At 38.2% G+C, this 24,235-nt stretch overlaps 2 protein-coding genes across 2 annotated transcripts in view; one reads left to right on the plus strand and one right to left on the minus strand.

Annotated features, from left to right (window-relative positions):
* Nucleotides 1-22,968, plus strand: part of Bka (FCF1 rRNA-processing protein Bka) — a 42,931-nt gene extending 19,963 nt beyond the window's left edge. The window contains exons 5-7 of the mRNA XM_081766726.1: nucleotides 843-1,003; nucleotides 14,257-14,351; nucleotides 22,838-22,968. Of these exons, the coding sequence (XP_081622852.1) occupies nucleotides 843-1,003; nucleotides 14,257-14,351; nucleotides 22,838-22,886 (305 nt within the window). The 3' untranslated portion in view covers nucleotides 22,887-22,968. The remainder of the gene's footprint in view (nucleotides 1-842; nucleotides 1,004-14,256; nucleotides 14,352-22,837) is intronic.
* CCT4 (chaperonin containing TCP1 subunit 4) overlaps nucleotides 22,953-24,235 on the minus strand; it is a 70,775-nt gene continuing 69,492 nt past the window's right edge. The window contains exon 14 of the mRNA XM_081766725.1: nucleotides 22,953-23,180. Within this exon, the coding sequence (XP_081622851.1) occupies nucleotides 23,163-23,180 (18 nt within the window). The 3' untranslated portion in view covers nucleotides 22,953-23,162. The remainder of the gene's footprint in view (nucleotides 23,181-24,235) is intronic.

The raw sequence follows: 24,235 nt of genomic DNA on the forward strand, positions 1-24,235 counted from the left end.
TTGCGGCCATTTAAAAACGGTGGCCCAAATCGAAAATTGTTTCCTACAAAAGTTGTTTCGTTTTTCAAGTACTATTGAATGAGGTATGATTCAATACATGTTCCTATTTGAAAATTTGAAGTTGGCCCCTGGGCCCCCTTGAAGGAGTGCCCTGGGAGTCACCACAAAAACACCATGTGATGCGCCCTATGACATTTTCCTATCTCAGTTTTTGTTTCATCTTTTTGTTCTCAGCAGTTTCGGATTTATAAGCACTGGACGTTTTATCTGAAACACCCTATATATATATATATATATATAGATAGATAGATAGATATAGATATGTAAACATCGTAGCCAAACCACTTCAGTAAACGTATTCAAGGCAAGTTATTTGCTGTGCGCTGGGTAGAATTGAACCACAGTAAGCCGTGGCAAGTAATAGATGACTTCAGAAGAGGCCAGATTGTAGGTATGAAATAATGTGGAAGGAGTGTCGGACATAGTTCTTGAGTTTAACATATCAACTATAAGTGTGTGTGAGGATTGTACTAAGCCTAGGTGATGGGAACAAAAACTAAGTGCTTCAACATCCCGTGGCCATTGAACCAAACCCCTGTCGGATCGTGATCGTCGTCATCTAAATTTTACTCTCTCTCCTTCTTTTCTCTCTCTCTCTCTCTCTCTCTCTCTCTCTCTCTCTCTCTCTCTCTCTCTCTCTCCTACATTTACGACAGAAAACTGCTTAAAAAGCTTAAAAGTGCCTATATAGTTTTTTCTAGTGCTTTTGTGATAACTATCATGTATATTTTATTTTTATATCCTAAAAGAAGCTAGAAACTGAGTTTCTGTTGCTGTTTCAGGCATTCCGTACATAACAGATTGCGTGATGGGTGAACTGGAGAAGCTGGGCAGCAAGTACCGAGTGGCATTAAGGATAATAAAAGACCCACGTTTTGAGCGGCTGCCGTGTCTGCATAAAGGAACGTATGCCGATGACTGCATCACTCTGAGAGTTTCACAGGTAATAAGACTTAACAGTTTTTTTTTTTTTTTTTTAATTGTATTTTGTACTTATGTGTCAGTAACAGTTTGCGAATTTTGTTCCAATCGATCATTAGATAAGAAGTATAGAGGCAGGATTAAGTCAGCGTCGTAGGATTTCTGGAGAATACAAAATGTGATTAGTTTTTTTTTTTTTTTTTAAAGACAGTAGGTCTCAGGATGCCTACGTAACTTGCCTTTGATAAGTCTAGCGATATCAGATATGTGAGAAGCTGTGTTAACCTTTAAACGCCAAAGGACACCTGCTGCGTCAAGGCTTTAAACATTACTAGCTCAGCCTCTAATTAAGCTAGGAAGATAATTTTGGTATCAATGTGTTCCTGAAGGATGTAGCTTGCCGCCGATAGGCATTTTATGCATCTGGGGGTACCACGGCAGAGAGGGGACGGTAAAGTTCGTGTTTTTTTGTTTTTGCATTGGGTTCTTTTGGGGGACCATTCCCCACACTTGGAGGCATAGTCATAAAAATTGGTATGTGAAGAAATGAAGTAGTCCAGTACACGCTAATACCCTACAAAAGTGCTTATTGGTTATGTGAGGGAAGAACGGGAGAGACAAACTTAGCCAACTTTTTCAGTCTCAGTTTTTTAACGTAAATTATATTTGAAGGGTAAGGGGAAAAAAGAAGGAATGTCACAAAACTGCATTTACGAGAAAACGGCGTTTTAATATTGAAAACCACGTAAAAAGAATAGGGTTAGTTACATCTTTTGCCCCTTTTACATGGACATTTTTACATCTACGCATGCATGGCATATACAATCAAATAGTACCAAGAGTCACCAACAGATAGGACAAAGCACCCGAAAAACCTCACACATGGACATTCCTTGTTTTTTCTCCGTACCCTTCATTTATTTTCCGGACGGTTCCATGTAAGACAAGATATCTTTTCACTGAATTGGTCTAAAAACATAATTACCTCGTTGAAATCTGTAATCCATAAGGTTTCCAACGATGTATGAATTATGACACCGTGGTTATTAGGGAGGTCACGAGGGCCACAACGTGAAGGTCTGCAACAGCCCTTAGAAAATGATATGCAGGGCGTTTTTATAAGAATTCTTATCTGAACTTTTATCTCGCTTTGTATAGTTGCAGTGACTACCATTTTTTAATATTATTATCACAAGTGTATTGTCTACACATTAGCTTCATTGTTTCAGCGTAGAGTGACTGTTAGTGTTGCCATGGCCCCCCAAATTCAATTTTATTTTTTATTTTTTAAAGGGTTTTTTGTTTCTTGTTTTTCTTCTACGAATAGAGTGCGTGAATTGTACAAGTGTTACCTCGTTGGAATCACCATTCCATAAACTATCCAACGAGTTATCATTCATTACCCGGTGATAATTAGGGGGATCACCAGTATCCCTGCCCGATGTATAAAGGTTAAAGTGAGTCACCAGAGAGGACGGAGAGGGAGGAATATTGCCAGCGTTTAGAATGTAACATTAGAGACGCTGAAAGTTGAATAGAGTTTGTGTTGAATATTGTCCGTGCAGTAGGTCAAAAATATACAACCCAAAAAGAAAGAAAAGATGGCGAAGGCAGGAAGGAGAAATGGAGTCTGCGGTTATTATATATATATATATATATATATATATATATATATATATATATATAAAAAAATTACCAGTACCTCGGAATCCCTTAACGTTACAGATGTGAAATGTGGTATTTGGAGTGTTCATTTAAAAGAAGTGGATTCCATTTCATGGTTGTGAAACTTCGGTAGCCTCCCAAACTATGCGAGGTCAATATTGAAAGAGATATATAACTGCCAGCTGCAATGGAAGTATAATATGAGAGATGAAAGCTGTTCTTCCAGCGCCGAAGCCATATCAAAAATGGTTTCTTACTCTAATTTACAATTATTACAATACTAGCAGAATACCCGTTCTTCACATGGTGAGAATACGTTTCATTTTGGACATAAAAGGCTGAATTTCGATTTAAACTGCATCGGAAGTGTCACTGTTCGTCTCATAATCTCCGAAAACTATAGATTCGATACGAATATCGCTCATTTTCGATGATTTTTATATATCAATTCCGCTTCCCCCTCCCCTAAGGTACACCGTCAAATTAAAATAATGAAAACCATCCCACGCCTGAACTTAATCTTAAAATTAAATCGAGATCGGTTCAAGAGGTACGAAGTCACGAATATAGTCATTTTCATTTATATATATATATATAGAGAGAGAGAGAGAGAGGAGAGAAGGAGAGAGAGAAAAGGAGAGGAGGGGGAGAGAGAAAAGGAGAGAGAGAGGAGAGGAGAGAATGAGAGAGAGAGAAAAGGAGGGAAGGAGGGGGAGAGAGAGAAAAGGAGAGAATGAGAGAGAGAGGAGGGAGAGAGAGAAAAGGAGAGAGAAGAGAGAGATAGGAGAGAAGGAGGGAGGGAGAGAGAGAAAAGGAGAGAGAAAGAGAAAAAAAGAGAATGAGAGAGAGAAAGAGAAGGAGGGAGAGAGAGAGAGGGGGGGGAAGGAAGGAATATAGAAACCGAAAATTCTAGTAGTTACTGCTATTTCCAATTTTAGTAGAGGAATAAAGCTGGGGTAAAGTTTATTCTTCGGATACTGAATTAATATAAAAGTCGTTGGTCGCCTTTCGTTACTGTTACGCTGTATAGGAATCAACATTAAACTGAAAATAATAGTAGATTTCTAGCATTCCTGTTTGGAATTGAGGAATAAGTCAAAAATGGAAACTGTTCTTGCGGTCTTAAATCCGAAACCTGCTTCTCGCTATTTATTACCGTTTCTCAGTATGGTGAAACTGAAAATCATAGATTTTTACCAGTTCCGGTTTTTATTAGAGGGGTAAAAGTAGAGGAGATAAAGCTTGCTCTTGGGGCACTGAATCCATATCAGGAAGCCATTACTCATGATATTTTACCGCTTTCTCTCTACGGTGATGAGTGCTACAACCGGAAGTATTAATACATTTCACCACTTCTGCTTTTAGTATACTATTACGGGTGAATATAGTGTTTTTTTCTTGGGACGCTGAATGGATTTCAAAAAGACTTCTTGCTATTTATTACCGCTTTTATACTATGGCAACAGCGTTCACATCGCACAGTGGGGCGAAAACGCAAAAAGCTGGCCAAAATATGATAACTATATTCAGATTGAATGAAATTTAGTATTAAGGGGTTATTGAGATTGTTGATTACGATTCTGCAACTAACGTTCAAAAAAACAAAATGGCGAATCCAAAATGGCGGAATAAAATTTGCAAAAGTCGAAAAAGTCGTAGAAATATTCTCAAAAGTGGCGATAAAGGGGTCATTGAGGTTGCTGATTACGATTCTGCAACTAAAGTTGAAAAAAACACAATGGCGGAATAACAAGAATGTCAACATACTTCGTAATTTTCACAATATATCTTTAACAACATTCACTTTTTTCACATATTTTGATGAACAATTACTTGTTACTTACGTTCTTATTTATTAGAAATGTATTATTACTTAAATGACACAAATTAGTGGTATTCGATTCGGTTATGATAACTGCAACGGCTTGTCACTGTAGCATTAATGACCAATAATTAACATCAACACGCTTCGTAATTGGCACGTTTTGGCAGCTACGTTTTTGTCGACAGCAATAATTAATATTCAGACTACCGTTCTACAAAATATGAACGTGGTGCACGAGGGTGCACATAATGTTTTCAACGCTTTAAGTTAATAAAATATATAAACAATGTGAAAATTTTGCCTGACTTGCGATTCAAATTATAAATTATTACATCATTATTATTAATTTTTCACTTCATACACTTATTGTACTTACCAGTACGATATAGGAAAACTTTACAGATTTAAAAACTATGAACGCGTTCGAAAGTTACAATCGTTTAAACGGACGCGTTACAATTCTTCTATTGTTCTCTACGCATTGGACCTGCTGAAGAGTGGCTCAGGTAGTCGGAATAAAGTAAAAAACCCTATTCTATTTATGGATTTGGGCCCTTCTAACATCACTCTAGCCAACTACATAAAAAATTCCTATTTTACTAACTTTCGTTTTTTTTTTTACTTTTGGCCAGCTTTTTGCGTTTTCGCCCCACTGTGCATCGGAAGTATTTGATTTCAACCACTTCCGGTTTGAAGATAGGGCTAGCGGAGAAAATAGAACCTATTCTTGAAGTGCTGAATCGATTCCGAAAAGCGGGTTACCGCTATGTATTACCGTTTTTATTATATCTCGATCAACGTTGAAACCGGAAGTACTAATAAATGTCTGCCACTTCCGGTTTCAGTAGGATATTATGCTTGGATATAGTTTATTTTCTTGAGACAGTCAATCGATTCCAAGAAACCGCTCGTCGGTCTTATTACCCTTTTTGTTCTATGGCGATGAACGATGAAACCGGAAACGCTTGATTTTTAGCACTTCCGGTTTAAATAGAGGGCTAACGGAAGAAATGAAATCTATTCTTGAAACGGTGAATCGGTTCCAAAGAAACAGCTAGTCGCTGATATCTTTTTTGTTCTATTGCCATCAGCTTTGAAAACGAAAACTTAATTTCAGCGGTTTCCGGTTTGATAGGGAATTAATCAAGGAGATGGAATCTAGTGTTTCAACGCTACACCTATTCCAAAACCAACTTTTAGATATTTCTTACCGTTTTTGATCTGTGGAAATCAATATTGAAACCAGAAGCAGAGCCGTAGCTAGAGATTTCGGCGCCCGGGGCGAAGTAGAATTCGGCGCCCCTACACTCATCTTACCAGTCTTACCAATCATTATATATAAGAAAAGCAGCTTTTGTTGTTATGCTACGCTGAATTTTTATAAATCATCTTGGAAAGACCATTGCAATAAGAAAAAAACGATCATTATGTATCCTTTTTCAAATAAGAGCTGTTTTCAAGTCTTATTTTGGGCTTTTTGTTAAGATTGACAAAACTATGTTTGGTTGTATACAAATTCACTAGGAGAACAGTTCAGGAAAATTACTACTATTTACAACGTTTAATACTATCGATAAGAAATTAAATTTCAATACATTAAAAACTATGTGCTTCTAAATTGTTCGAAATGAGTGACAGTATTAATTTCCAATAATAATTGTAAACATTTTAATTTTATTCTGTATGTGACCACATCAATAACATTTTAATTTCGATCTTTTTACGGTAAAAAATATTTTGTGAAATGTAATGGAAATTCAGAAGGAGCCTTCTTTGTGAATTTCTAAATATTGATCGATGGAGGTGAAGAATATGTTCAATGTTTGTACTTAAAATCCAAAATATACTTTGGCTACTACATATGTCTGAAATTATAGTAATTACTTAATTTCTTAATGAATGAAAGTTCCGAATTTAAGCTACTTATTATTAATTAACATATTAAAATACACTAACACGTACTTTAATTAAGAGTGTGCGTACTTATGTTTTGTATGTATGTAGATAGATAAAAACATGACATAACTAGACACGTATGCACAAAATAATATGCTGGCAATACAAAAAGTTGATGAAAAAATGATCCCAATAAATTTCTTCAAACTGGAAGAATTTCATATGTTAATGGAATTTAAAAGTAAATCATTGGTAGTGATTAGTATCTAAAAAAATTGAACTTCTTTGGGCTAAGTTCTGATCCCTTAAGCCCCTATTCTACAACTGCTTGAAGTTCGAAAATGTTATTGTTCCCCTCGTTTACCTTTATTTTTAATATTATCAAACAAACAGCAGCTTGAATGTGTCTCTACACTCTTCTCACTTTCATACCTTCATTCTCACCGTTGCAGAGTGGGGCCAAACCAGGCAATTCGTAGCAAAAACTCGAAGAATGAAGTAAAAGATTGACTCGATATAATTTGTTATAATGAAGCCTTGATAGTGTACACGTAAGACAGTGTGCAGGAAAATAAGTGATAGCAACTTACAATGAACTCATGGGACGTGTAAATTTGGTTATCCGCTGAAGCCGGAGAGAAGATAGGAATGACAGAAGATAGGAAATTGATTTTGAATGCGACTATTTCTACATTGCGTGTAGATATTCAGTGGCTGGTAAACATGGTGACACGACCGACATGTATGTATCGTTTTGTATATTTAGAATATTGATGTGATGTGTAGTCAATAATCACATTAGCAATGATGCTAATATCATCATCATATCCTTATGATAATCCCCTACTTAATATCATATTTGGAAAATGCTGTGGTACTGAAAGCATATAAACTATGGTCAAACGATAGAATGGCATTTTACTAGAACATATGGCATAATATGTTTGTGATTTTTTAATATGTCGTAACAGAAACATTGTTCTTACTGTATGCAAAGAGAAAACCTGCACATATTTGCACGTTTGGAAAATATAGCACATGAAAATGTTTGAGAAAAACCGCATTCTGGATGCAATGCTGCTTTTGAATTGAACTGGGATGAATGTGAGAACAAGTGTTAGGTTATTAGACGTGTGATCCCCATGCACGCAGTGACAAAGTTGAATATAGGTCTATTCTGGGAATTTTGCCCCCAGATAGATCTTGTTTCCAACATCTAGTCATACTTCTCTGTCATTCACCAACAGAACTAAACTCTAGTCAAACATATTTGATTAATGGTGGCGACATTTTGAAACGCCAATGCTAAACAATCTATGGACCATAAGATATAACCATATTAAAATGGTGTTGATCAATTCAGTATTGTGTTTTTTGTGATGCGTGCACAGAAGTGGCATTGGAATCAACTGTAATGAGCCTCCGCTCGCTCCAGCTCAGTGTTCCAATCAAGCTCTGAAATTAGCTCACGTAATGCACGATGCAATATATGAAACAACCTGAACAGGTTACTGATGCTTGTAAATCATAATATGTTTAATATATCTGATAATATATTCATATCGAGAACTTGTGATGAGATACTTTTTATGTATTGAAGCGTCTTTGCATCTTCATTGTCATAACGAATCCTCCACAACTTTGAACTAATTTTGAGAAGCAAGAACTTTTCTTCAGTTTTATTACTCTTCAGTTGTAAAATGAATAAGTACACTTTTTCCTTTCATACATAAGCATATAAGCCAATCGTAAATTGCCAAATCAAAGCATATTGCCCACGCGTTTCTTTATGCCAATCATATAATCTGTTATATAATTTAGGCGCGAATACAAGGAATATTTCCTTTTATGATGTAAAACTCTATGTTTTTGATTAAATAATGTCGAAATAACATTATTGTAGCCACTGCGTACGCCGAACTAATTGATTTTAACTTTCCGCTTCATATTGCGAATTCTTATTTTTGCCAAGAATTCAGTGCTTTGGCCCCACTGTGCCTCGTGATTAATCCGATTGGGTAGAAAAACGTTTTAAAGTCAGCAAATTCATCACTGTCAAAACGCCGAACACGACTTTGCTCGTTTCTGATTTTGAAAATGCTCATGCGTACACTATAAGTCATTACTCGGCACCTTGTATACCACATATCATTAAGAAATCATGTATAATAAATATTCAGGTAATAAGTAAAAACTTGTTGTGACTTATTTAAACTCTTGCATTGCGAGCGAAGCGAGCAGAAAATTTTTAAGAAATATATGTATTTCATTGATAACCTACAGCAATATTTATCTAATAGGTCGCCAATACTTTCTGGGGGAGACTCGTCTTTTACTCATGTTCAACACCACTTTTTCTTTTCCTTGCTCGTGCGGCGCCCCTTGCTATCAGCGCCCGGGGCGGGCGCCCCGCTGCCCCCCCTTAACTACGGCTCTGACCAGAAGTACTTGATACCACTTGATCTACCACTTCTGGTTTTAGCTGTGTTACAGGTCGAAAATGCACGCTTTTCTGAGCCGCTGAATCGGTCCAAAAGAACTGCTTGTCGCTTTCTAACCGTTTTATTTATTTATTTATTTATTTATTTATTATTAATTATTATTATTATTATTATTATTATTATTATTATTATTATTATTATTATTATTATTATTATTATTATTATTAATATTATTAAGGGCGATCAACGTTGAAACCGGAAAGGTTGATTTCAACCTTTTCCAGTTTGAGTGAAGGGTAACAGAGAACATGAAAGCCGAATCGATTGCAAAAGACCGCTTCCGATATCTCATACCGTTTTTGCTCTAATACCTGCAGTGAGACTGACGGATGGACATACCCGTTTTATAAGACTAGCGACACGTATGCGTAGCATAATTTGCAAATCTAGTAATTAAACACGTGTTTCGGCATTTCTGATGAGTGACTTACAAGGAAAAGGAATAAGATAGTTCACTGAGATGCTTATAGTAGACGTTCGAATTCCATGCGCAACTTCGAGTTAAGACGATTTGTATACAGTGCGACTCCCGGAATAATGCCATTGGAAGTAAAATAAAGAAGCTGCTGTCATTTCTTTTTAATTTCTTTATTCAAAATAGGCTCCATTTGAAGCAATACACTACTGAGCACGTATCTGCAGCTTTTTTTCATGGCCTTGGAAAAACTGCTGCGGAAATCCTGTTCAGCTGATCGGTCCAGTTTTTTTAATCTCCTTGATGGTATCAAATGTTTCACCCTTTAGTTGCAACTTCACCTTGGGGAACAGAAAAATAAAAATCGGGCGGAGACACGTATGGAGAGTAAGGGGGATCATGCAAGGTTACGATTAGTTTTCGATCCAGAATCTATTAAGTCCTTGTTGCCGTGAAACTAAAGTGTTTGATATATTAAGTGCATCTCCTATTAACTGCGAAGTCACTTTTCGATCTTTTGTGGCAATGTTGGCGACGGTGGTGGTGGTGTTGTGGGCCGATCACTGCGCTCGTTGTCCTTCAGTGACTCCTTACTCTGTCGAGACTTCTTTGTGCCACTCAAAATCGGTTGTTTGGCTTAATGATGCATCATCAAAAGCTTTCTGAATAACTTTAGCGTGTCTGTTGCAGACATATCTGTTTTACAGTAGAATTTAATCGCTACACGTTGTTCATCCGTCTCATCCGTTTCACACTTTGACACAGACTAACAACAACGGTGGGAATCACCAGTGTTGTTTTCTAAACTACTGCAACTACACTAACGCCAATTTGCACTCAGTACTGCGTAATTCAATCACTGCCCCCACAAATAGAGTTGGTAAAAACGCGGTAAACAAAATCACTCCGGGAACCTATGGAGCACACTGTGTATATGAAAGGTGCAGAAGAAAGAACGAAAAATATTGTCTACAGTAGTGATGTCAAACGCCTCGGCTCTGCTCGGTTCAGCTGAGCCAACAGTTCAAGCCGGCTCGATTCGAATGAGCCATTGGCTCAGTTCGGCTCAAGCTGGCTCTGTTGGGGTAAGGCATAAGTTTTGTTCGGCTCAGCTCAGGTGAGCCCTCGGCTCGAGCTGGCTCGGTTCGGCCCAACTGAGCTGAGCTGTTGACAACACTAGTCTATAGCAACACGTGAGGCCATTTGCTAGTTGTACATATACACAAGTTGCAGAATTTTATATTGAATAACAGGGAGTGGAAAGACGTCAAAAAAACAAAAGAGCGTATATGGCCCCACTATCTACACGTAAAGAATATTGCACCATTCTATCCGACGTGCTTCTTTTTACAAAGTCGTATTATAGTGAACAGACACGTTCCGTCGCTTACTTGCTATCTTGTTTCATATAGTGCTTTCAAGAAAGATACAGTCCTTGTGTTGGAAACTAGCATAAGTCCGTTCTTCGCACGGGGAGAGTAACATTTAATACATATTAAACCTTCACGTGTATGAATCTTCGTGGCACGGTGGGGGGCGCGGTGGCTCAGTGGTAGAGCGTTCACCTCTGGTACTTGGGGTCCCGGGTTCGATCCCAGACCCCGCCAAGTGAACTTTGTGGTGGACAAACACCGTGCTCGTGGGTTTTCTCGGGGTTCTCCCGTTTCCTCCCACTTTCTTCATTTCACTCATCTCTCATCACCACCGTCTCCTTTAGCCTAACCGGCATAACCGTGGGACGTAAAACTTAAAGATTTCATTTCATTTTTCGTGGCACGCTTCGCGCATTATCTGCAAACTTCTGCCGGGCTGAACTGCTAAGAATCAATTTTTTATTTCAAATAATTGACTACTGTTTGATTTCTTTTTTAATATTTGAACTACAAAACTGAACCACCCACTTGCACCCTATTTCTTTCCTTCTAACTCAAATAACAAAAAACGCTGGAACGCTTAATCAACTATTTTAAAATGAAAACTCCTAATACCAAATTCCAAGTTAAATGAAAAGTGCAAATGTTACATTTTGTGTCTTAAATCTGATTTAAACTTCTTGCTGAGCAAGACAGTACGTTGATTAAAAAAAAAAAAAAAAGTGTAACAGTTTAACCAACTATCCACTTTGGCTTCATCAGACACTCAGTGGCGAAACTGTTACACGTTGATTTTTTTTTTTTTTTTTTTAATAAAGAATAAACGTATTGTTTTGCTCAGGGAATAGGTTAAATCAGATTTAAGTCTGTCGAAAGCAAAGCTTGTACGGTGGAAAATATTTTATGTCTCTAAACTTAAGGGATTCCGAGATCTTATAATAATTGAAGCCCCCATTTCTCTCCAGTCGCACGGCGTTTGCAAATGTCCTTCGTTCGTGGTACCTTATCGTTACAAATCCTATGCACCGTCTAAGTTTCAATTGTTTAACCTTAAGTGGTTTGGCATGAGTGTTGGATCAGTCAATCAGGTGTATATTTACCCTTTTATTGTGTTTTTCAGATGTAAAGCATCACGGGCAGTAGCCAATGCTGTGGGATATTCCGCGCGGTGTTGCCGAATTTCGGACTCCCCTTTCCCTTCTCGCTCTTCCTCTAGTTGAGATTATTACACATACATTGGCAACATTATTCACAATGTAAATATACTATTCCAGCAAACTCAAAGATTTTGGCTGTGTATCCTAGAAGTATATATAGCAACTGAATAACCTACCTATTAACTTATTCCAGTGGAACTGCTAAACGTTCGTCTTCAACACTACTTTCACTATCGTCTATGTCAATTAATATTTCGCCATTGTCTGAATCTGACTCTTGTAAATTTTTTATTATGAGTTCCAAAAATTATAAACACAAAAAAATAATTCTTCGAGCTTCACTTCGTAGCACTTTTTTTTTTTTTTTTTTTTTTTTTTTTGAAGAAAATTCCGCACTTGTACTCGGTTTCCTTAAAGACACTGTCAACTATAATTTTGGAGAACAAATGAACTACCACGAAAAAAAGCAATCTAGACACTGATGAATTCTGTTTATGCTAGAAGAGAAGTTGCGTTCCTACACACACAATAAGCTCCTTTGCTTCCATGTCTGTTCCTATAATAACATACTCTTATACTTGATGTAGGTCTCACAACAACAATCCATCTGATTCGTAAGCAACGCGATATGGTCGAGTTTGTTTTGGGTTACAATAATTTATGACACCACTCAGACGCCTGGTGCTTTTGCATCCCTGCTAGAGGAGTAAAGAAGGATTACGTAATTGGCCACACATACGTAAGGTATTGAAACGAAGAAAAAAAATCATACTGCGTTTCTTCTGTTGAATAAGGAAGAATCTTGCATGAAGGCAATTTCAAAACAATATTACGAATGTCCCATACCTTCTGTTCTTCCACATGAGCTCCCGCCGGGAATCGAATATATATAAATGAATCAAATTGCAGAGGCTTGTTATTTAATTCGATCGCTTACTATTCTCAAGGGTGTAGAAACGGGGGAAAAGAGGGCCTTGACTTTCCAAACTATTTCCAGCCCCGAAATGAGGTTCATCTAGTATATGTTTAGTAAACTTATTTAATAGTTAATGCAAATTAGGAACGTTTATAATAAAATAAGATTTTTAAAAAAAGAAAAAGGAAAACATCATCAATACAGTTTCTGTACCTAATTACAAGGACGCTGATTTCTCTGTAAATTGGGGGGGGGGGGTGCATTCAGATGCAGAAAGCATATATGATGATTTTGTGACAAATTGCATTCAAATTATGCCTAATATTGCACATTTACAAATAAAATGAGGGCCCTGGCTCCCTCAGTCCCCCCAGGATCTTTCACTACTATATTATTGCATAATAATATCTGAGTTGATATTTTTTCGAGTTTTTTCCCTTTAGTATTTTAACCTACATAAACACAAAGTCGGATAAACAGACTGCTAGAAACAGCATTTGTTTTCTTATGAATAGCTTGTTGATTTATCTCTTACAATCCGCTTTTCAACTTCAGTACTGTCAAGATCCGTCTTTTGTTAAGGTAGCATCGAGAAAACATATGTGTATAGTATACATGGTGAGTTAAAATGCTTTCATATCCTGAAAGAGGTCATTTGTTCTGATTTTAATGCGTGAAAAGCTTTCCTCCCCCTGAAAGTAATGTTCCCCTAGAACAACCTGTTGGTTACACCCCTGATTATCCTTTAATAAAAGTTGAGTTCCATTTCCAAATCGAAGAAAAATCCATTGGAAATTAGACGGGACTCAACGCTCGTTTTACTAATTGTTTTATATGGAAACCTTTCAAAGCGTGTATCATGACAACCAGTTGTCATAAAAAGATGTAGTTTTCACGTATGTGTTCGTAATTCTTTTCTCTACTTCGTAAAGTGAGCAGTTAATGTGCTAATACAATATTTCTAATAAGCGCCTCTGCTATTGTCAAGATTCGCAGTAGCGCGAGAAGTCAGCGTGCAGAACTGCTTGTCGCGAATTGTCAACACCGCTCAAAGCCAATTGGACGCCGCGTAAAGCCAACTCAAGGCCATGCCGCTTCCCATCTGAAAAATGCTGTACATAGAGAAATTTAAAGGAGTGGAAAAGTAGAAACTGTGGCATTTTCATGATCAACCAACTATTAAAGTTATGGTTTGTGTCTGTACCACTTCCCTAGTAGAAGATACTTTCTCGCATCATATGATGAATCGTATAGGTAATGATCTTTGTGTTAAAGCGCAAAAGAAAAGTGTTATACCCGACTCATTATTAACGGAGATACATTCAGGAAATATATTTTAAAACTATGAACTACCTTCTGAAATACAAGTTATCGAAATTCTTGTTAAAGATTAACATTAGATCAACACTCCTGCTAGCAGACAAACAACAATAATGATTACTGTTTTAGTTTGTCAATTTTTAAAATATTTGTGTGCAGTGACTTTCTCTCTGGGAGTACTAAAATACGATATTTGTTATTTTCCAGCATAAATGCTACATTGTTGCCACCTGTGATAAGGACCTCAAGCGTCGAATAAGAAAAATTCCTGGCGTTCCCATCATGTATATCTCTCAGCACAGGTAAGTTTTCTTCTGAAATTTTTCTTCATTCTTAGCTTGTGTTAGGAAAACATTTTTAGATAAATTAGACTGGCATTTTCTATTTTATACCGGCTGTCATGTTCGAGAAATGTAAGGTGTTAGGCTAGGGATCGCAGGATATATCTTCGCTGGTTCGAATCCCGTTCACGGCATGGTATTGTCCTTTCAGCATTTATTTAATCATTATTCATTTATTTTTGTTTCCTTGAGCATAAAGGGGAAAAAGGTGAGATCTAAAGCCCAGAAATAAATAAAGAACTCTGTCTTAGTTGTAAGCCAGAAATTTTGAATATGATCGTTGTTAATAATGTCCTTTTGTGTTATTCAGTTTATTCGTAAAATTGTGTTTGGCATTGACTTGTGTATTAATTGTAATACAAATATATTTGTCCTAGCAAATCTTCCAACTAGTTGATGTAAGCACTAATGAGCTGTTCTTTTAAATATACGGAAAATGTGCATTGATGTCAAAATAGACACAAAGATTACATATGGAAATGGAAGTAACGAAAACATAATACAGGCTTGCAGGAGCAAAGTGATTCTTACAATTCATGTTTTGAGAGCCGCTTCCCGCCAGTTCATTAGTATTTCCAAACAACTCGCTGGTATCGTGTTGTCAACTTAACTTAAGCTAAACTGAAAGTAATATGAATAGCTCCTGTTGGTTTGAATCGTTTTGAGACCAACCAGCCATATGAACGAAAGAAGCTTCGTCAAAATTCATCTCCTCTTCTTGCATTCGTACGAAGGAAGTGTTAATCCCTTGGCTTGAAAGTGATTCATCTTTGTTTCATTCAAGTTCTTTTATGAACAAGAAAATACAAGACTTCTCATTGAGAGGTGGAAACACGTGGACCCTCTTTCACTTTATTTCCAACAATAGGCCGTGTTTGCTTCCAACTGTGTTCTCCATATCAACGACGGCTTTCTGATGGTATGGGCCACAATTTCCTAGCGTACGCTTACAGAACTAATTATTGGGAGTAACTATGTGGGCATTTTAGATAATCAGGTACATCGTATGGTCCAGATCTTTTCTGCAATGACATAATATCCCACAATGTCAATGCGTCAATCCATACTGTTCGGTAGTTTCATGAACTGTTAACACTTCTTCTGGCCTGCCCAATTCTCAGACCTCAACATTGGTTGGTTGTGGTTTAGCACAGAGGCGTCATTTGGATAGGGCAGGGGGCAGTTACGCCTCCTCCCCCCCACACACACACCTTCAAAAGCACACGCTTTTCAATAAATTGTACACTAATTGAACCGAACGTTAGCAAAGCTTCTATTCGACTCTATTGGCATTTGTGTGTGTGGCCGTTTCACGATAACTGGCAAAAATTTATCCATTTTGATGGTACTAATTGCCTTCCTTCCACTTATAGAAATATATCTACTACCTGAGACTGCAATCTAGCAAGTGTAAGGGGGATAAAATGTACCCCATGTTGCAAGTTTACACATGTACATGCAAGTCAATTTTCCAATATAAATCACGTAAAAAAATCAATTATGACAAAACATAATGTACATTTTCTTTCTGGCCTTGGCAATATTCCCACAGCTTAGGGTTAAAATCTGCGAAAAATGAAAGTGGAATTTATCCAGCACACACATGCAATTTTAAAAATGTTCACGATAATTATTGCTTTAAAAAAATGGTCTATTTTGACGTAATATGTCGTACATTTTATTCGAAGCTTCCCGGTCATCCTTGCTGCAAACCAGTAAAAAATAAAGTAATGAATTTTTACTCCTACCCCTCTTCCCACAATCTGTCTATAAAATTCTTTCAGATTTGATACAATATAATCTACGTTTTCCTTGACTTTTCCAGTTGAGTAAATCCAATGCTTTGGAAGAAAATCAGTCAAGAATGAGTGGTGAATTCAGCACTTTATGTGGCATAGATTACATCTTCTAAATTAAAAAAAAAAAAAAAAAAAGTTACACAATTTCCGTTGCATTGGTTCAGTTTTCGTGTAATATTTGTACATTTTCTTTAAGGCTTGCTCTTTCGAATTTGTTACAATATTAACTTTGAATTTTCCGTAATCCCCTGTGTTAAAGATAAAATGAGTGGAGAACGAACGATGAATTGAGCCTCTGTCTGATATGGTATGAGTTACCCCTCCTCCCGTCCGATTAAAAATATGATTTAAGATTTCTTCCGTAAAAAATATATTTTCATGGAACATGGCGTATACTTTTTAAGGCTTCATAATCATTCCTACTACTTGCATTTAAAATCAGTCGAAAATTATAGTGAACCGGTTTAAAAAATAAATGTTCGATGACTCGTAAATACTCGATTTTCGCATAAAACCCACTGTTCCAGTTTAAGTCAATCAAATATCAGTCTCATTTAACTCCTGCACCCCCGAAAATTTAAATAAAAATCCTTCCATAACTTTTTTTGTTTTATCTCCAATAGTCTGCATTGCTTGCAGGAGCGAATTCGAACTCTTCCCAATTTTATAGAACATTTTCGGGATTATGGATTAAACACGCTCAAATTTTTATAAAACAGTGTGTGCGCTTCGTTGGGTGTTAGGAAAGACTTACTGTTATAGTTTGGGGATGAAATTACGGGGTTCCTACTAATCTGGTAATTTTTTCCCTCTGACTGTCCCTAACTTTTGGCAGGAATTTCTGACTTTCATGAGAGGTGTCGGTAGGCCTGTATACACTGGGGTCTAGGGGAGCCGGGCCTCCCCTTACAATTTTCACGATAGACTTGCAAATGAACTATAACATGTTTGTACATTTTTGGGCTAGCTACCGGTCTTGGTGTCGGAAGACGTTGAGATACAAATAAGGAACAAATAACGGTGAATATTTATATATGAGAACATTTCTTCTATTGAGACAAATAATAATCAATTGCTCATACGTACATTCCAGTTACCACCCATAAAAAGTCTCAGCAAAGTCCCATACCGTGATCATTAATGGTTGGCTAAGCTGAAATCGGTGTAAAATTAATGTTAAAAAAATATATATTTTTATAAAATTTCCCTGAATTTTCCTGATTTCCAGTCTTTTTCCTTCAGTTTCCCTGACCTGCACCATTTTCCCTGACTTTCCTGACCAGTAGGAACCCTGAATTAAGGGGAGATCGCCCACTTCAACAATGCACGGCATCATTAATTTAGTTCGTAGCATGTCTACCTTTCTTAACTGTGTAGTTGTATTTTGAATAAATTTGGAATTACACTATGTGATCAAAAGTATCCGGACACCTGACTTACAAGTTCGTGGCGCCCTCCATCCGTACTTCTGGAATTCAATATGTTGTTGGCCAACCCTTAATCTTGAACACAGCTTCCACTCTCGCAGGGCATACTTTCAATCAGGTGCTGGAATGTTTCTTGGGGAATGGCAGCCCATTCTTCACGGAGTGCTGAACTGAGAAGAGGTATCGATTTAGGTTAGTGAGGCCTGGCACGAAGTCGGTGTTTCAAAACATCCCAAAGGTGTTCTATAGGATTCAAGTCAGGACACTGTGCAGGCCAGTCCATTACAGGAATGTTATGGTCGTGTAACCACTCCGCCACAGATCGTGCAGTATGAGCAGGTGCTCGATGGGTTGAAAGATGCAATCGCCATCCCCGAATTGCTCTTCAACAGTGGGAAGCAAGAAGGTACTTAGAACATCAATGTAGGCCTACGCTGTGAGAGTGCCACGCAAAACAACAAGGGGTTCATGCCCCCTCCAAGAAAAACACGACCAGACCATAACACCACCACCTCCGAATTTTACTGTTGGCACTACACACGCTGACAGATGACGTTCACCGGTCATTTGCCATACCCACACCCTGCCATCGGATCGCCACATTGTGTACCGTGATTCGTTTTTCCACTGTTCAATCATCCAATGTTTACACTCCTTACACCAAGCGAGCCGTCCCTGCGTGATGTGTGGCATATGAGCAGCCGCTCGACCATGAAATCCAAGTTTTCTTACCTCACGCCTAACTGTCATAGTACTCGGAGTGGATCCTGATGCAGTTTGGAATTCCTGTGTGATGGTCTGGATAGATGCCTATTACACTTTACGACTCTCTTCAACTGTCGGCAGTCTGTCAGTCAACAGACGAGGTCGGCCTATACGCTTTTGTGCTGTACGTGCCCCTTCACGTTTCCACCAGTATCACAACAGACACAGTGGACCTAGGGATGTTTAGGAGTGTGGAAATCTCGCGTACAGACTTCTGACACAATTGACACCCAATCATGACCACGTTTGAAGTCTGAGTTCCGCAGAACGCCCCATTCTGCTTTCTCACGATATCTAATGACTACTGACGTCGCTGATAGTGAGTACCTGGTAGTAGGTGGCAGCACAATGCACCTAATATGAAAAACGTATGTTTTTTTGGGGGGGTGGTCCGGATACTTTTGATCACATAGAGTAGTAAGAAGTGGTAGAACTCCGATAAACACTTCCTTAAGAATATTTTCTATATACTATTTCCAGTTTCAATCTTTATCGCCATAGAACAAAAGCAGGAATGCATGGCAATATATATATATATATATAGATATAGATAGATATGGATCCAACGTCCGAGGAACAGGTTTTATCTTTGATCTTATTAATCTATTGCAATAGTTACAATGTACTCCTTCAAGTTTTAAGTATTGAATTACTATGGTTAGGAAGTCTACCTTAATTTTATTCTGAGACTTTTTTTTTTAATTAGCTTGATCGAACTACCAGGCCTCCCCTACCAATCTTTTCCTTCAATTTCTCCACCATATTGCGAGCGGTTACCATCTGAAGAAATTTTATTGTGCGTTTAACAATGGTTCGCAGTTCCTTTTCAATAAAAATTAATCATGTTTGCAGTTCCATTTTCAACCTTTAAAATCACTTCAGTTGTCTGGTTTTTCGGTATATGTCGAAATATCTTAACCTTCAGAAATAATGAAAAAGAACAATCGATTGTTGTGTAACATCCTGGCAACGTGGAAATTAGACTATAGGAGGAACGTTTTCCGTATGAAAAGATATATACGTGGGTGGTCGTACGAGCCCGATAATTGACATGCAAGTACCAATGTCTTGTTTCGTCTTTCTTCTACATTTACCCGTGATGCAATAAAAGGGAAGAGTCAATGCTGCACGTTATTGCTGAACATTGGAGAAAGCGAAAAACGCAAACATCCTGGACTCTTTTCTGGATGACAATGCTCGTCCACATTAGGTAGCACGAATACAGCCAACTTCGAGAAACGTTTCCTCAGATGAAGTCCCAACTGCAAGGTCAATGTTTTCGAAATAATTTGGAGGTTCAGACAGCTGTGAAAACTGGTCTTTCTCGTGGATCCCGAATTTTTTGCAGATAGGACAAATGCTTGTGCCGCAATTTGATTTTTGTCTGTACGATAAGAAATGTTTTTTTGGCAACGCAGGGAAACTTTCCTCGAACGGCCACGTACATACATATACAGTTAATGAAATACGAAGAAATATGTGAATTCTGTTTTAAAACAAACTCGAGGTCGCTACACATTCTGCTTGAGTTATGGCCGGCAAATCTGTTGAATAGTTCCCGCACTAAGAAGTCACAAACTAACAGTCAATGGACTTTGCAATTTTACGTAGGTAATTACACTTTATAAGTTAGTAGAATATACATTGAGCAACCCCCATGGATACCCATTTAATATCTGGTCGGGCTCCCTCTAGCCCTGTGGAGCGCAGCGATACGGCGTGGAACAGAGTCTGCAAGTCCTGGGTACACGTCCGGAGGCAATTGACACCACACAGTCTGCAGAGTGGCAGTCAATTGTGGCCTGTTCGTGGGTTGAGGGTCCAATGCCCGGAACCTCAGTTTAAGGGCATCCCAGATATGCTCAATGGAGTTTATATCAGGGCTTCTGGGTGGCCAGTTCAGTCGTTGGATCTCACCTGCATGCCCGTCGAACCAGTCACGGACGATATTGGCGCGATGTGGTCCCGCATTGTCCTGTTGAAAGACTGCAATGTTGCCAGGGTGTTGAAACATCACAAACGGGTGGAGATGGTCTCCGAGCAGCTGACGATACCTCGGACCAGTCAATGTATCTTCCACAACAACCAGGAGCCCCATTCCATGCCAGAAAAATGCAGCCTACACCATGACTGATACCCCACCGGCCTGGACCACGCCCTCTTGGCATGCGGGATTCATCGCTTCATGCGGTCTGCGCCACACACGGTGCCTCGCATCGACATGGTATAGTTGATAACTACTCATCGGACCATATGAAGTTACACCACTGTTGCAGTGTCCATCCGTGGTGATTGGTGGCAAATGCACGCCGGAGTGTCCGAGGACACGCATGTTCCGGTGGATTGCCCACTGGGAGACGTTTCTAGCACGGCGTGTTGAATTGGACCGTGATTTGTTGCACAGTTGCTCTCCTGTCTCTGTTGACCACTCGTCCCAGGTGTCGCCGGTCTCGGTCATTGAGGGCCTCTGGACGCCCGTTATGGTCTGTGACACTGTCATTCACCCATTCTCGGTACACCCTCAACACGGTTGAACGTGGAAAGCCGAAATGCTGCACCACCTCCGAAATCAAATGTCCCATGCGTCGGGCAACCACCAGCATGCCACGTTCGAATGCCGTCAACTCACGAGTGCGTAGCATTTTATTGAATCACTCACACAGCCAGTTCGCACAACGCCTTAGACAACTGAAACCGTCGCGGAGCCCTGCAAGTGGCGTTGAGCACACGTGGTATCCATCCGCGAATCAGTGACCTGCTGTGCCATAAGTTTTGCTCAGTCAGTGTACTCTCGTAAGTTATAGCAAGAATGAAATCGTATTTGAGATTGTAAGCTCGAAATTCAATCGCTGAGAAGTAAGCCTACAATTCTTCAGTTAAGTAACTTGAAATTGCGAAAGTCACGCTGGTTATTATTAAGCTTGGTTGAACCTGTATTTTATAGAAGTAAAAATAATAATAAATAGCGTTGTTTTTAAAAATTCAGCTTTACAATAATGAGCAGTGAAGGACTTTGCTCATTAAGTGTATTGGTTAGCCGCCTATTGATCTCTCACCGCGTTTTTACTCTGACCACCAATTGTTTGTAGTGTAAATTCGTTATTCGTTCTGTATAATGATACGATGTAAAGCATGAGATGCCGTGATTATTTCAGGGGTTAACTTTTGGGATACCCACCTACTCTTGCGGGGGAAACCTGAAATCACTGATAAGATGCTCATTTTTGAAGAAGAAAAAATCTGTAGCGTGACTAGAACAAAATGAATTATTAAATAATTCATTTTGTTCTGGTCAGAAATGTGTTTTAAATGTTATTGTGATTACACAGAACCATGGAGTTTATATATATATCTTTCCCGGTCTGCAATTAATTGCTTGCTGTAAACCCCGTACAGTGAAATGACGAGCTACACTCGTCATAAGATTTAAACTATTGTAGCATCACGTAGGGTTACTATATTGATGTTTTGAAAGTTATAAAAGTTGAGTTGATTTTAGTTTAGCGTCCCTTTCAGCAGCGAGGCTATATGAGACGTGGACCTACTGATTAACGTGGAATCCGAACCACATGAGCTCCCGCCGGGAATCGAACCCGGGTCTCCCACGCCAAAGGCGCGTACGCTAACCGCTTAGCCACGAGGAAGCTCTGAAAGTTATAAAAGTGTATTATAGATGATATATCATTATATAACTTCAATTCAGAAAATAAATCTTAGTGGATGGGGTTAAAAAAAATGAGTAGATAATGACTTCTAAGAACACGGTAGGTGATCCTACGAGAGGACATACTCGTAAAATTGTATATAGAGTGCGCCAGAACACCAAGACAAGGGGAGGGTTCTCGAGTTCACCTTACATTATTCATGCACACAGAAGTTTCAAGGGGACTCAAGTGACCTCAACGCAAACCTTGGGCTTCTATACGCAAAGCGTCCTTGAATAAGATATGATTATATACACAAAAATCCACAAGTGGCGCATGGGATTCACCAACTAGACATTATGGTGTGGACCGCTGCAATTTTTTTTCTTCCAATATCCTCTTTCTTTAGTAATTTCATTGTGTGTGTCAGCTTCGGTGCATCATTATGGGACATTAAACTAATACTAAATGAACATCCTGAAACGCTGATATTCTGTGAACGTTCCTAGTTTACAGCATTGCATGCGTGAGTAGAGATACTGAAGCCAACTTTTCTTTTTATATATAAAGTGTACACTAGCAATACTATGCTTTTCCAGTTGGCAATAGTGGAAGTCATATCTACTACTACTCACTTCCTTTACTATGCTAACGGGGTGGGAGAAGTACCCTCCCCCTACGGCGCGAGCGAAAAGGAAGAATTCAAATTTGTCAAGCTATAATAAATGCATGATTATTTTTTCTTTCTTACAGAAATGTTACGCGTGCATTTATATTTGGATTTTTAACACTAAAAGAAATACTCTTTGCAGGTACACAATTGAAAGAATGCCAGATGCCTATGGTGCGCCCAAGACGTGATAGTGGATGACATGAAACAGTTTTACAGAATAAGAAAGTTTTGTACATACTGTCTAATAAAAATCATTTTGTATTAGAAGAATTATTTTATTTTTAGCTTTATAAATAAGGACAAGACAAGAAAATTTTCATGAAAATAACAAAACTTGTTAAAATCTAGTGAACACGTAACTGCAACAAATAAAGGCAATGTGACTTTGAAAGTTAGCTCCCGAGAATTCAGTGAAAGGTTTGTTCTGACTTCCTTCAGTAACCATTGCTACCTCTTCTGGTTTATCACTGGATTGTATTTACCTGGAACATAAAAACAAAACATTTTAAACATGATTCTTATCTACATAAATAAAATTCAAAATTAACACTTGAAAAACTAAACTTACACTGGAGCTCACAACATAGTTCGATAGAACAAAAGCACCATGAAAGGTAATATCAAGCCCAAAGCAGAAGCTGCTCATCACCTCTTCCTATAGCAAGTCCTCTATACCAACGTACAATAAGTCTAGTAAATTTCAGTGCGTTACCCATAATATGTATTCGTATTCACTGAAACAAAAGGGTTCATGTATCAAATTCTCTCTTTTGAAATTCAGTTAGCACTGTTGGCTTCCAGGCTAAATTATTCAAGCAAAATTAGAAAGGAACTACAAAAATTCACGTGGGAAGTTCCTTGGCTCATAAATTTAGCGTCCTTTTTAGCAGCGAGCCTATATAGTGTGTGGACGTACAGCGTAACGTGGTCTCCAGCGCCTGTCAGTCATGGGATTATGGAAAGTTGTCGAAGCAACGGTCAATCATAAGCGTCATGGTGGTCGTTAACAGGATTGGCGAAAACCATGGTATTTATTGAAAAAACCAAAAGACCCGGCGTTTTGGTTTAAACCAAGATTTTTTGGTTTAAATAATTTGCTCTATGTATTTATATCACATATGAACAGAAATGAGTTTGTTTCGCCTTGGTGTTATATAAAGCAGAATCCAAACCGCTTCTAAATGAGATACGTCGGCCGACTAACTCACGAAGGAATCCTGATAAAAATAAGTTGCACTGATCTTTGCCTACTTGTTAATATAATTGACAAGAGTAATTTCTGAAGGACAAGAAGATAAACAGTTGCACAAGTGAAACCATTATACAGAATTACATATGGACAATTTCAAAATACTGCAGAGTACAGAAGTACTAATTGAGTCCAAGTTAGTTCACTACGACTTTCATTAGTCCAAATTTAAAAAAAAAAGAAAAAAAAAAGACTTAATTTGCATATCACTAAGAAAAGTGAATAACGATACGAATTTGAGTCCACTTTGGCTCTGACCCATTTATACATACATAGATACCAAAGATA

Source organism: Thermobia domestica, chromosome 7 (assembly GCF_964235325.1).
Source record: "Thermobia domestica chromosome 7, izTheDome1.hap1.1, whole genome shotgun sequence".
NCBI classification, from domain to species: Eukaryota; Metazoa; Arthropoda; class Insecta; order Zygentoma; family Lepismatidae; genus Thermobia; species Thermobia domestica.